The 14,595-nt window shown below is 42.1% G+C and overlaps 1 protein-coding gene across 2 annotated transcripts in view; it reads right to left on the bottom strand.

The window, feature by feature from the left end:
- Nucleotides 1–940: 940 nt before the first annotated feature.
- Nucleotides 941–14,595, bottom strand: part of fut8b (fucosyltransferase 8b (alpha (1,6) fucosyltransferase)) — a 94,706-nt gene continuing 81,051 nt past the window's right edge. For both annotated transcript variants that reach the window (XM_028605974.1, XM_028605975.1), the window contains exons 7-10: nt 11,211–11,457; nt 3,754–3,930; nt 3,471–3,621; nt 941–2,643 (exon numbers count right to left, since the gene is read on the bottom strand). In XM_028605974.1, the coding sequence (XP_028461775.1) occupies nt 2,305–2,643; nt 3,471–3,621; nt 3,754–3,930; nt 11,211–11,457 (914 nt within the window). In that variant the 3' untranslated portion in view covers nt 941–2,304. The remainder of the gene's footprint in view (nt 2,644–3,470; nt 3,622–3,753; nt 3,931–11,210; nt 11,458–14,595) is intronic.

Consider the following 14,595-nt stretch of genomic DNA (forward strand, 5'->3'; position numbering starts at 1 on the left):
CGTGTGCATTTATAAAGCCCATGAGGGACTCTTTCCCAGTGAAGAGAGATGGTTAATGAACTGCTGTACGCTGCATGTGCATTGTGAACGCTTTGTCAACGTGGGCTAAATTGGTTGCGGATTGTTGTCAGGCAGAAAAAAAAAATACCCCAATAAAACTATTATTCTCCCTTGCACACCCAAAAAAGCTCATCTCCGCGGCTTTCCTTATGGGTGTCCAACGAAGCATGCAGATCAGCGTCGAAATTAAAGAGGGATCTGTAATGAAACTCCCAGAGCCCCCTCAGTAAGAAAGTAACAAGACAGCCCATAAATAAGACACAGAAAACGAGATCATAAACGATTGAGACATGCAGGAAGTAGGAAGTAGGACACTAGATGAAAGCAGGAAGTCTACGGGTGCGTTTTGGCTACATGGAGACAAATGTTTGGTATTTGGGGCAGAAATGTCATGTAGCTGTCACAAGGAATATTTAAATGAAGGACGGTAATGTCTCTGTTGAAGGTACTGATCTCGGTCTTCAGTTTGAAATGTAAATCCAAGACAGATTTAAGAGTTTTTGCTCTGTAATGAGTTGAAAATGGATTCACAGTCTTACTGAATGATTAATAAAGCAAACTACTGGTACTTCTGAAGGTAAGAGTGTAGCTCTAATCCTGGGATGCCAAAATGAAATCAATTTCAGAAGCAGGGTCCTCCTTTTTATGGAGATATCAAAAGATGAACTTCAGGTAATGAATGTTATTCTTCAAAAATAGATGATACCCTTCAGGAAATGAACTCTTCAAATATATAAAAAGCCTTGATTCCCAGTTTGGAATGTGTGTAATGCAGTTGAAGCATATTCAGCCTGATTGAACGAGCAGGTGCTGCCCGTTAAGAGATAGAGAAGGAGCAGATGGCGAACGGAATCAGACCGGAAGGAAAAAAAATGCCGTGTTGGTTTCTCAAGTTTATTCGATCTGTGGTTATCAAAGACAATGCCCAAGAACATAAGTTATGAAAAAAAAAGCCTTCATGATGGGGACTCTGAGTTTGATATGACATAGCATTATTATTATTTTTTTTAAACATAGGCATATTTTTCCTCATTTATTTTAAAACAGCAATGTTAAAAGTAAAAAATAAAAAAATAAACAAACAGATGGACAGAAGAGACAGCAGAGATGCCGAAAAGGACATTATCTCAGTGGAGTGCTTCTTTTGGTGAGCCTCGGGACGGCTCCTGTGTCTGTGTGTGTGCGTGCACCATGAGTTCACCATACTCCACATAATCTTACCATTGTTCACTAGAGGTCACCAGCAGAGTGACTGGAGTTCACCATTGTTCCAAGTGCTGGAGGGGCTGAGGACAGTCCCTGCTGTCACTGCCAGTCTCCTGCTGGCCACACAAACACTACTCAGTCAGGAGGAAAGCCAGGAATAAAAACACACACTGCTCACCATTAATCAGGCCGTGACACGGCCTCTTAGACTTAAACAGCACACACAGGCACACTTGATCACGCACGCATCCATCCATCCACGCACGCAAACACACTGTACAGTATACAATCCACAAGCCCCATACGCACAAAATTAAGACCCTTTAAAAACACTCAATAAAAGCACAATATGGTATTTTAAAATTAATTGCACATGTAAAGATGAGATGGAGGAAGCACAGTGAGGGAAGCAGGAGGCGTGTGGGGGAGGGGGCAGCGGTGAGCATGGCAAGAAGAGGATACAGTACATTCAGTAAACAAAACAGGAGAAAAAGAAAAAAAGGCAAGATTAGAATCAAAACCACTGAAAAGAATTAAATTAAAATCAAAACACTTCCCCCCCCCCCAGTTTGTCATCTTTTTTCCCAGTCACTGATTCGATTCGAGTCTTACAGTAGTCCCAGTCTCGTCTTGGGAGAGCGAGCTCGGTCAGTTGTGTAGATTTGAATTGTTTTCTCGCTTTATTTAAAATCAATGTTCACGTCTACATCTCTACAGACCCGACGTCAGAGCATCGGGCAGGGGGGAGGAGTGGTAGGGCGCAAGTCTTCCATGACCTGACATATGCACAGGAATTTACACAAGTGCACACACACACACGTCTGCGCACACATACATACATACACACACTCTCACATAAACACACAGAGTGCCTTTTCATTCCTATCAGCCCTGGGTACAGGCCTTTTCTTTTCTTCCCAGCTTTGCGCACTATGTACGCCTCTCTCTTCTGTACAAAAGCAGCCTCCTTCCCTGGAATCGGAGTCTGCGTGTTTCTCCTCACTCCTTCTCTTCTTTTATTTTTTTTAATTTCTTCTTCTACTTCTTTTGAGAGTTGAGCAGTTTGTCTGCCTCGGGGTACATCGGGTACTTCACGGTCTCGATTTTCTCTTTCACCTTGTAGGAAGGGTAGAGGCCGGTGCGGCCCAGTTTGCGGTTGATGCCTTTGGAGTATCCGTCCCAGTGGTTGCCGGCCACGCCTATCACGTCTCCGGGCTCCAGGGGAATGTCCTCGCTGTTGCGCGGCTGGTGGGGGTAGATGGCGATCTGGTTGTGGGCGTTTTGACCTCCAAAGTAGTAGATATCATCCAGGGAATAGAAGAAGGAGGAAGCGTCTGGATGCAGCGTCTGCATAATCTCATAGGCCACACGACAGACCTGAGACAGAAACGGAACCAGGGATTATTTTCTTGGATCTATAGATGTACATGCATGTATTTGTCTTAATAACAAAGCTGTAGACTAGAGAACACGCTGGTAGAGGGACAAAAGGACTTCTCTAAGACATACAATATACAGCCCTGGTTAAAGAGGGATACAACGGGCCAAGCGAAGTGGACCATTAAACCCAGGGTGGGAACAGGAAATATGTGGCTCACACATTATTTTTAGGGTAAGCAGGAAGCCCGTCCACTCCACATTTTAAGTCTTTATAAAACAGCGCTTTAGAAGCTGATTAGAATAATGGATGACAAATGCCATTGTAACCTCAAAGATGTAATAAATAGGCTTTGAATCATGTAAGTGAAAATTGGACAATCACATGCTTGTGATTAGCAAAAAGGTTCTGGTTTGCCTCGTAACAAAGTGGAAACATCAAGGGATGATTGTCTTTCTTGCAGCTTTAACAGGCCAGTTTAACACAAAACCACTTTGTTTTCTAAAAGCCCTGGTATTTCAGTTTTTAGGTGTGCTATTAATTATAATTAAGGGTTATCTCTGTTGGTTGGTCTTCTTCGTAAACTGTAACATGGGAATCATTTTAATATACATCCAAACATTATTCATTTTATTTCACTTACATTACATGCTTCCTTGTCTACTAGCAAGCACACATCAAAATTCCAGGCCGCCTTCCGTGTTAGTTTGGACTGTTTCATGCCAACATCAAATCCATCCCAACCAAACCATCAAAATACCAAAAAATCAAAGCAAGAAAATCCCATTTTGTGTCTCTAAATGTTGAGTGAGGAGAGTGGGCTGACCTGGGAGGAGAAGGTGCAGACCAGGAAGTCGGTCTGAGACAGGAAGTGGATGTCCAGGATGACTCCTCTCAGTGAGTTCTCAGTGTAGCGGTTGTGAAGGCCTGCCGACCACGAGATGGAGTTATCACTGATGAACTCATAGTCTGGATACCTGGAAGCGACAATAGGACAGGAGTCTGAGTAAGATAAAGTCACAAGACAAAAGACATGTAGAACACATACGGATAAAAACATACTCTCGCATTCCCATTGACATTATCTCCCCCCCCTCTCGGACACTGACTTGGTCTTGGCTTCCTGCAGCAGGGATGGATCGTCAGTGGCCAAGTAAACTCGTTTCTTGTCGATGTGGACACGTCGGGCCAGATTTTGGAACTGCTCCTCCACATGCAGCATGTACTCCTCTATGGGATGGAAGGCCGCCTCCGTCCCCACTTTATCTGTCCTCCTCACATGGACTCTACAGACAGACAGACAGGGACACAGACAGGGTTACATACTAGTATTACAACTGCTGTAAATGAGAAGCTTTTCGTGGCTGGGTTGACTCAGTGGGTAGAGCAGGCGCACATATATTTAGAGATTTATGCCTCAACGCAGATGTCCAGGGTTCGACTCAGACCTGTGACGATTTCCTGCATGTCTTCCCCCTCTCTCTCACCTGTCCTGTCTATTAAAGGCGGAAAAGCCCCCCCAATAAATTCTTTATTTTAAACTGAGGACCTTGCTTCTAAAAAGCTACAGTGGTGAAGCTAAAAGGGGATGACATTGATGTACTTGTATGTATTTTATTTACGTACGTGTTTTTATCACCTAGTCTTGACTCAACAGTCGTTTTTTGTTGACGTGTTTTCAGGTGTTGTAAAAAAAAATAAAACGGCCCTTCAACTCGAATGGCATATCTTTGAAATTTTTGTTGGCATAAACGCAAACCCAAAAATGATGGGGTAAAATACAACAACAAAAAAGGAAAGTGAAGCGGTGACAGAGAGAGAGAGAGAGAGGGAGAGAAAGTTTAAGAAATAGAGTGGGACAGAAAAATGGACAGACCGAGAGAAATATCCAACTGTATTTTTTTTTTCAGAGGCATTGTCATCGCTTGCAGTAAGCAAGGCCTGCTGTCAGCGGTTGTACGTATGAGAAAAAGAGCACAGCTTGTAATCACAACAAAAGATGAAACATTCCCTCTCCTGACACCAAAGCATCCCTCAAACTGATTGATGCCGAAACACAATTTTATTCCATCCAGAACTATTCAATTACAAAACTACCAGCCACATCTGCATTGTGACTTCTGGCCGTGAGGAGCAAATTCATTTTCTAAATCTAAGATGGAAAAAAAATAAACAGTTTTGACTTACTTATTGAAGGAAAATTGAGTGAACACATTTCACATAGTTCCACCTGGGAGCTGCCCCAGTACAACCAGCTGTCTACTGCTGACCAAGGAGCAGCTCCACGGGAACATATGGGGTCATGAGCCTTTTTAAGGACACTTTGGTGACGAATTTGGGTCTTTCACTTCCCCCATTCAGGATTTCCCAGTTGTGTTAGGGGTTCAAACTGCTTCTTTAACCTCAAGGCTGCCTCTAGCTCTTTTGTGTGAATGAGGATGAGGAAGAAAAAACAAAAGAGAAAGAGTCAGAGGTTCAGAGAAAGAGAATAAACAGACTGTACCTAATTTCTACCCCTGGCCAGTGATCAATCAACGACTTGGGGATGACCCCTTTATTTATGTGGCAAATAAAACCAAAATAATGGAGTGAGAGCAGGTGGGCGAGTGGGAGGCAAGGGGTGTCGGAGCCTTTCATTCGGTGTCTCTCTGATCAGACAGAGGTCTTGACTCAAGGCTTTTCTATCCTTTGTCAGACTCAGGGTCCCTCTCTCCTGCTCCCTTACGTCTTTCATGTCTACAGTTGTTTGTTCCTGTGAACTCTCTTTTTGTCTTGCCCTTTTCTCTCTCCGTCAGAGCAGGAGAGACTGCACTGAGGCATCACTTAGCTCTAAGCCATCTCCTCCATCCCTCGCCTCCCCTCTCCAGAATTCTCCCACACTACAGGCACAATAATTCAATTCATTTCTCTCTATTCATACAGCCCTGGCAAGGCAGGGCAATCCTCATGGTGGGCGTAAAAGCATACATTAGAGACATCAAACACACCCACACTAGACACAGCAAGTGCTGATCCTGGCAGATTGTGACAATAACACATAGACTGAATAAACGATTTGTTTGACAATGACCTCTGGGTGCCTATCAGCTGAATATTACCATATTAAATCTATCTCTGATGTAAAATCACTGCTTATGCAACATGCACTTTGACATCAAAACATGTCAAAGTTCTTCTTAAGATTTACCTCCACTGTTCATAATTACAGATGGGTGACAAATGAAAGGAAAGGGCAACTTAAAGTGTGTTGGGTCACCCGTGAGCCTCCAGAACAGCTTCAGTACTCTTAGATTGTAAATTTGTGGAACTCTACTCAAGTTTTTCCTTTCATTTCGTAGATAAAGTACAAAACCATAAGCTTTACTTTTCGCAAAATGATAGATGTAAAAGAATGTCAGGTTAAAGCTACAGTTATCAATATTTCTATTTACAAATATGGATCAAATCACATATGTTAAAGGTATAGCTCGCAGTGACAAAAAATGATCATTGACTCTGCAGTTCCCCTCAGCATCTTTCAGCTCATTTTATGCCCCAAACTGTTTTAGTTTACTCTCCCTGCTCTCACTCTCTCCACAATGTATGTTTCCTACCCAGCGCCAAATAGAAGAAGACAAAGTTAGTGACTAGCTGGAGCACAGATTGGAGCATTTAGAAGCTAGTCTAACCTGGTTGGTCTTATAATACATCTGGCTTTGAAGATGAGTCTGGTTTGGACCTCTAAATTAGCATAGAAGATCCCTCGCCCGTTCGCCAAAGTTGACTCCGAGTTAACTTTTGCAGAGCGGTAGCTGAGCTGCAATTGCAAAAAGCGCCATGCAAAATGCTCAATGTTGTTTTTTGCCCCCAATTGCTCCTTCCAGGCAGCGCTGCGACCGCTGCCTTCAAGGCACCTAACCCTAACCTTAACCCTAACCATAACCAGTGCCTCCCAACGGTGCCTTCCAGGCAGTGCTGCCTGGAAGGCACCGTTGGGGGCAAAAAACACTGATAAACATGTAAAACCCAGCGTTAGAACGTAAGAGGGTACGGCCGCTCTCGCTCTCTCTCTCTCTCACACTCACACGGACTGCAGTGTGCAGTTCAGTGCTGCGCTGACTCGCACAGATCGCTCTCTTTCGCTGTTGAGTCGGAAGCAGAAAGCAAAACCTAACTTTACTTTTAATGATATTATACAAAGAGAAATGTTCTCCCCTCGTCTTAAAATGGTCATAAATCAATACAAGAGCAGCCTACTTCCTTTTTTACTGCTGCAGTGAAACGCTTGGTTACGTGGTAACCCTGGTTCTCTGAGTAAAGACTATTTTTCCAGTCATATTTCTTAATTGAAGTTTTCTTTAAAACAGTGTTCAAATCTTGTCTCGTTCTCGCGAACCCAATCTTGTGTCTCGTCTCGTGAGTGTCTCTTCACACCTCTAGTAAATAAGCAACGGTTTACTAACAGTTCTTTTTAGTAACTAACAGTTAATAAATTAGCCTGGGTAAACCCTGACGAACCCCGGCAAATTTGAGATTTGCTCTGCAAGTCAGTCTGGCGAAGAGACCATTCAAACCCATTTCCAATGTCCCCAAAATCGAGGCACCAATCACAACTGCTGAGGCGGGCTTAACACCAATCACAACCGCTGAGGCGGGCTTAACACCAATCACAACCGCTGAGGCGGGCTTTACACCAATCACAACCGTTGAGGCGGGCTTTACGCGACGGCGATAGCGCAGTGACGGCGAGCAGCTTTTTGTTTACATTCAACATGACGGCTACCGAAGCGCGGCGTCACCCGGATCGTTGGTCTGATTGGTTGAAGGACTATCCAATGCGCCCAGAGGCATTTGAGCGGCGTCCGTTTGGAAATGAACTGTCAATGAACCTTTCCCAGACCCACTCTCAGTTACAACTGAGAAGGGTCTGGTGTCAGCCAGGCTATTACTAAATGTTCATCATATCAACTTTAAAGGTCACTATTGTGTTTACACTTTACAGTTAATGCAAGCTTAAATCTTCATTTTACAATTCAAGAGAATCATATTTTAATACTAAGATACCACTTCATGAATAACCCTCTTCATTTACTGATTTTGATCAAAATGTACCTGGATTATTTATAAAGTTTATTGATGTTTTGTGTCCCCATACACCCTTTCTACAGAGTGTCTACTTGAAATTGTATTTTTAATACATTATCACACATATTTGTACCAGTTTTAAGATATTCTGTGATTTAAAAACAACATTTAAAGACATACCGTATATACACAATATATTGTAAGCCTTATTCATTATAGAACAGACCTGAAACAAGATATTTTAAAAGATATATACAGTAGATCCATCTCTTGTTAACCACATTGCCATGGCGATAAGGCTACTCTGGCATCTGCAATAGAAGCAGTAACTCTACTTTCTCTCTCTCTCTCTGACTATCCTTACTACCATTAGGAAGCATTAAACGTTGGCAGGGTGGAGCAGTGCTGATAGCTGCTTTTAGTCGGTGGCTTCCTGCAGCTCGCGTCCTGAGGGAGCGACAGGGAGAGAGTGGTGATGGGGGTCGGCTGGCGGTTGTTGGGTTCTTCGGGGACGGTATTCTCTCCATCGACCCCTCGTTCTCCCACTGCTGCCGCCCTCTCGCCTTTTTCTTGCAATGACACTGGATCTCTTTCAGCCCCACTTTTACATCACACAACCCCCCGCTCACTTTTCACACACATATTGCCTTCCCCCACGGTGCTGATGGAAGCACACAGGCACTTTGTTGCAACATCAGTGCAGAGTGGAAAGGATGTATCAAGAGCTGAGAAGGGACCGGACAAAAAGGGATGAAAACTTTGTTCTACCCAGCACTTCATTTCAATAAGCGAGAAGAGGACAGGATATATGAGTGTGTGGAGGGGTGGGGGACGCAAAGAACAGTGATAGAGATGTGTGTAAAACTAGGAGAGCAAGAGAACTGCGGGTAGGGATGTGCGCCTGTGGGAACGTGAGGGAGAGGGGAGTGTGAAATATAAAAATTAAAAAAATCTCGAAGCAGGGTGAACAAATGAAGACAGAGCAACGATCGCAAATGCGAGGATGTGAGAGGATGGGGAGATTGAAAAAGTTGGGATGAGTCACAGAAAAGAAAAAAAATAGGGGAAAAAGGGGGAGGAGAGTCAAAGAGGGCTGGGAGAAAGAGACGACAGCTGCTGGGGTGATGAAAGGCAGACAGGTAAAAACCAAAGAGAAGAACATCTGAGGAAAGAGAGAGAGAGAGAGCCATAGAAAAAATGAGCGTGTAACAAGAGGGAGTGAGAACTAAGCAGAGCAGGACAATAAAAGTGAAGAAGAACGATTGCTTGCAGCAAAACATAAAGAAGACGGTGGGAAAAGAGGAGTTATGAAGGGCGAGATGCTGGCACAAAGACTATGAGCATATGGATGGAAGAGTTATGAAGGGGATGACAGAACTAAACCAGGCTGACTTCACAAACTAAAGAACATAACTCTTAGCGTTTGTTTTAAACTACCTACTTTACCAGGCGGGTGGAGTCAGGCTCATGGGATGGTGCAGAAACTTTAGACTATCTCAGCAAAGTATCTTAAAGTCATTGCATATACTTTCAGCGTACCAGTCATCATGTGCATTGTCCTAATATGGTAAATCCCCTCAATCTGCTAGACCAAGTAAATTAAAACAACTGCGGGGAATTATTTGCAAGTCCTATTTGATCCAGGTGTAAAGTGCTGCAGTTATTTATGAGACAAAAGTGGCTGGCAGACAGCACATGAATGTTCATTTACTGAACGCCTGACGGAGTAAAATAAAGTAGTAAATAAACAGCTAAACATGTACAACCCATTTCTTAAAAACTGCTATCAAAAGTGGCTTACAGTATTGGGACTGAATACATTCCCACAAGGGGTGGCCCTCATGGGAACTGAGTGCCTCACACTGATAAATACTTTCCAATAATGGACACTGGACCATTAGAAGTCCCAAGTTAGTTTCAATCTCTGGAAACAGCACAATACTAAGTCACAATCAAAGCCCGGATGATATCAAAGACTGAAATCAGACCTGAAAAAGGCACATTTGGAACGGTTGGTATCGGCTCATCTGCACCCTTTATGCCAAGTTTCAAAAGTAATATCTGGGTTGTGTCAGATATCAGGGCACTGAGGAGCATTGTGTGGAGACACATAAAACATAGAAAGATGGTGAACATGGTTAACCTGCTAAACGTCAGCATGTTAGCATGCTAATGTTTAGCCTTTTGCTCTAAGCACCACTGTGTCTAGAGCCGTGAGTATGACTGCAATCTTGTTCTTAAAGACCAAAACCAACAACGTGTTAGTCATGCGTACAATACCTTTTGACTTCTCTCCCTGTCTGTGGCATTCAAGCCTATTCATCACTACTATAAAAATAGGTCTCAAATATATTTATATATATTTAATTAAAAAAAGGCTAAATCATTTCATAAAACAACTGGGCACTGTAACAGGAGTAAATTGTGCATTTCGTGGGACTATTTTCAGCAGAGGATTAATAATAGTGAGTATTTATGGCACCAGGACAGTGTATGTGGGGTCAACTCAAAAAAACTACAGTGCCCATGTTCCTTGTAATAAAGGAACATGTTTGTCATTGCAACAGTGAGGCTCATTTACATATGTGATGTTAATAGGCTTTGGACAACAATGGAGCTCTGTGGCACAAAGGAATAGGATATATTAGGCTTTGACCACACAGACAATAATTGTTAGTGGGATACAGTCATTGTTGTTTCTGGTCTTTTCATGGGATTTGTTGACAATAAGAGAAATATAGACTCTATGCCAGAATGATCCTTTTATCAACAAAAAATATTGGAGATAAAAGAAAAGCTGCCAGGCTATTAATTTTTAATGCGGCCATTAACTCTGTTATAAGCTCCTCTTTTCTCGTCTTGTTCAGTTTTACTGATTTCAGTCAGAAATGCTTTTACTTTTCGGCTATTTAATTGCTTTAGCAACAATATCAGATCAGGAGGTCTTCAGCGTTTAATGACTTGGATTGGACTAGAGAATGAAAAGCCTCGTGGGGACATTAAAACCTAAAACAAGGCAGAATCAAACATATCATACCAATGATATTAGGAAAATCAGAGTGATGAGTAAAGAGTGAAGAGAATTTCTTTTAATCGAGTCGATTTGCATGAATAGGAGCTGCATGAGTGTAAAGGAGGGAAGTAATGAAAACCTTCCAAGGATAAATAAAGGTAGAAAATTAGCCAAACAAAACACCACCATCAAATTAAGTTACTTTAAATACTATTGTATTAACCTCATATTAACCTCACCCAGAGCTGTGTTTGTATTCCACCACAGCCCTTACGGCTATGTCTTTGTTTTATTCTTCCTATGCCTTCTGTTTGCTTTGATTGTGAAGCACTTTCTACACTTTTTTGTAGAGATATGCTATAGTAACAAACTCATTATTATTGAAGTATTTATAACCACATAAAAAGGAGAACAACAAAGCCACACACACACACAGAGAGAGAGAGAGAGAGAGAGAGAGAGAGAGAAATGATAGCTGAGTGTCCTTACCCGATGATGGGGTGTTTGAAGCCCAGCTTGGCGGTGGTCTGCTGGATCTCCTTCTCCAGCCATGTCTGTGGGCGTACCAGGTACTTGACAAACTGGGAAACCCACCAGACGGAGGGGTCGCCGTGCAGACGGTGCAGGCGCGGGGCCAGGTCCTCAGGGATCGCCAGGGGCAGGTAGGGGGGCCGCGGGTGGAGACTGTCCACGATAGGCAACTCCACAACCTGGACGTCCTTATCGTGGGCCTCTCCTGGATGGTCCACATCAGAATCAGAATCAGCTTTATTGGCCAGGTTTGCGCAAACAAACAAGGAATGTGACTCTGGTTAATCTCTGCTCTCAAAGTACAACGCTCACTTAACATATAAGAATAAAAACAGAAAGGACACAAAGAAATATAAAAAAGTACTGTTAAGTATGCAGTATAACAATACAATAGAATTTAGAAATTTACAAAAAATATACAATAACAATTGAAGAGAGGGAAGGAATAGTGCAATATCAGTATAGTCTGAGATTTAAGATTTAAATATAAATATAGAGCAAGGCAGTTCAGTGCAATGGTAATATATTAATAACAATATTGTAATTTTAAGATTGAAAAATATACATGAGGTAGATGAGCAGAACAGTGTTGATCGAAAGAGGAGCATGTTGAGTTTACACTCGATATTCAATACCTATTCAACATATTTGACAGCACGGCTCAAGTATACGGCTGTAACGAATGATTATGTTTATTATCATCGCAAACATTATTCATAGATATCAGAAACTACAGAAAAATGTTCATCACAGTTTCCCAGAGCCCAAAGTAATGTCTTCAAATTGCTTGTTTTGTCCGGCAGCAAATGCTCACTTTTCAACAGCTGAAACTAGCTAACGTTTGGCATTAAGTGAGAAATGGATTATCAAATGAGTTGCCAATTTGTTTTCTACAGATTGGCTAAAGATTTCAGCACTACTCAAGTTAAAAAACTGTTTAGGGGCCTTCCTTATCAAAACTGAGGTGCTAAGGATAGAGGGTGTGGCATGATGTACAGATTGTAAAGCCCTTTTTTTTTAAAGCTATGTAAAAGAAATTGACTTGACTGACTTGGCTTCAGACCTCGTATCGGTAACTCATTTGACTCATTTTTACCGATTAACCTGTTCAGGTAAAAAACCTTGCACCTTTTATTGTTTTCTATTTTAAGTATATGCAGTTTGGAGACATGACCAAGTTGATAGTAAAGCTTGCTGACAAAACTGACTTACATCTGTGGGTTCGCTGAGCCTTTCAGTGTCTTTTTGTGTTACTGAAATATCTACTATAAATGATGTTACTCTGTCAAAATAAAATATGATGTTGTGATGCAGTGAGATATTTCAGCATTATTCTTCAGCCCGATTATATTAATTCCTATTCTCGTTCCAGCATGAATCCAAATCCGCCAACCCCATGTGAGTCCAGCTTTTGTGATTGACAGCTGCTCTTTGTCTGTCCTTGCTTAAATGCCAAGGCAAGCTCCTTTCTATTGAGGCTTTGTAGGGCCAGGGGCTGATGGAAGGACCTGGATTGCAGGGGTTTGAGGGGGAAGGGGCTGGTGGTCTGGCATTGGCCCCTTCGGGCTGAGTCCTGCTTGGCAGAAGCCCTGGGCAGAGAGTTGAGGAGGGCTGATTACGAAGGTCACATCTCTGGGCAGAAGAAAGCCCCCCTGCACTGCCAACTGCAGGCCAACTGTCCATTCACAAAAACACATGCACGTGCATGATGCACACCTGCATTTGTAAATAAAGGTGGAAAACACACACTTGCAAGCATGCAAACATGTATGTACCCACCAACAGAATACTACATGAAAATACGTACACATGAAAATGCATATGTACGGGGTCTTGTGAACAGAAGGAAAAAAGGTGATCCGACAGCGGCAACTACAGGGGATCCAAAAAAAACAAAAATATAAAGAAATGCGCATTCACACACACACACATACACACAAAGAGCCCCAGCTAATCTCATCGCACCAGAAGGGATATGCCTGGCAGACAAAACCTTCACTCTCTTTCAGTCTTAAAACCTGACGAGTTTTTTGTCTGTGTGTGTTTGTGTGTGTGTGTGTATAAAACCCTGATTCATGCAAAAACAAGTTTGAGGTCTGTGTTCTGTCACACTAAAGAGGCTTCCCTAACTGCCACAGACAGGCCCTAATACAGCTGCAAACACATCCACAACACACTTCCAAATAAATGGCATAATGAGTCATTAAAAATGGCCTTTCACAGAAAGGGTACATGAAAAAAAAAACATGTGAAAAACAAGGACAGAAACAGAGGCTTCAATTTATGTGTGTGTATGCCTGAGCATGAACTGAATATAAATTGGTGGAAGCATTAAATATTGAACAGAAAAATATTCCCAGGCCTGTCTTTGCTTATATAACGGCATTGGCATGATTCACATAAGGGGGAATGGGCATATTTTGAGGCCTGCACTTCTTGGCACAATGTACAGAGTGCAGCATGTCTGCCTCCCACAGCTACTTAATTAGATCACAAAGCTCTTTTAAATTGCATCACAACTCCAAAGCATCTGCATATGGTTTCTGCATGCCATATGAACGCATATGGGTCTGCACTGACACAAAATTCCTACACTGTATTTTAAGCCTATGATGTATACTAAACCTCATAAATATTTCATAAGATTAACATAGCTATGAAACCGGAGAACCAAGAGTGACACCATCAAGACACCATTCATAATACATTTGAAACAGAGTTTATGAACTTCGAGAACTCTTGTTCCAGTTTTTACATGGCAAGGAACATTATGTTTCTCCTGCTGCTCTGACTCACTCATAAGGCAGTAATATCTTTACAGAGAACCTCAAAGGAATACACTCTCTTTGGCAAATTAGCTCTTTGATCAACGAACCATTGTTCCACAGGAAGACTGGTTTCCCCTTTGTGTGTTCAGAATTTAGTCTGTTATACCAGGCCTGCAAGATGGTGTTAAGCTCTCTCATGCTGTCCATTGAACGTAAAAGTAGTAAAACAGCAACATGCACCAGTGGGTTAATAGACAGAAGGGCTGGTTCTGAAACCCACCATTACTTTCTTTGGTACTTACAGAAATGTGTCTGAGCGTTGAGAATCTAAAAATGCCAAGTATTAAAAACTGCTATTGAAGGTCTGATTATATTTGTAGTCATAGCTCCAAACTAAAACCAGATTTTTGCCAATTTTAGACTATTTTAATCTGGCAAAGGTTTTGTACAGCTGCTTGGAGCACAAGTATTCAGTATCTAATCCCAAGAGAGAGACAACATGGGTCAACCTTTATCAATATTTCCATTACATCATCATAATCTAATAAGAAGTGAAACGTGAGTGTTGTATCTGT

The sequence above is a fragment of the Perca flavescens genome, chromosome 18 (assembly GCF_004354835.1).
Source record: "Perca flavescens isolate YP-PL-M2 chromosome 18, PFLA_1.0, whole genome shotgun sequence".
Classification (NCBI taxonomy): domain Eukaryota; kingdom Metazoa; phylum Chordata; class Actinopteri; order Perciformes; family Percidae; genus Perca; species Perca flavescens.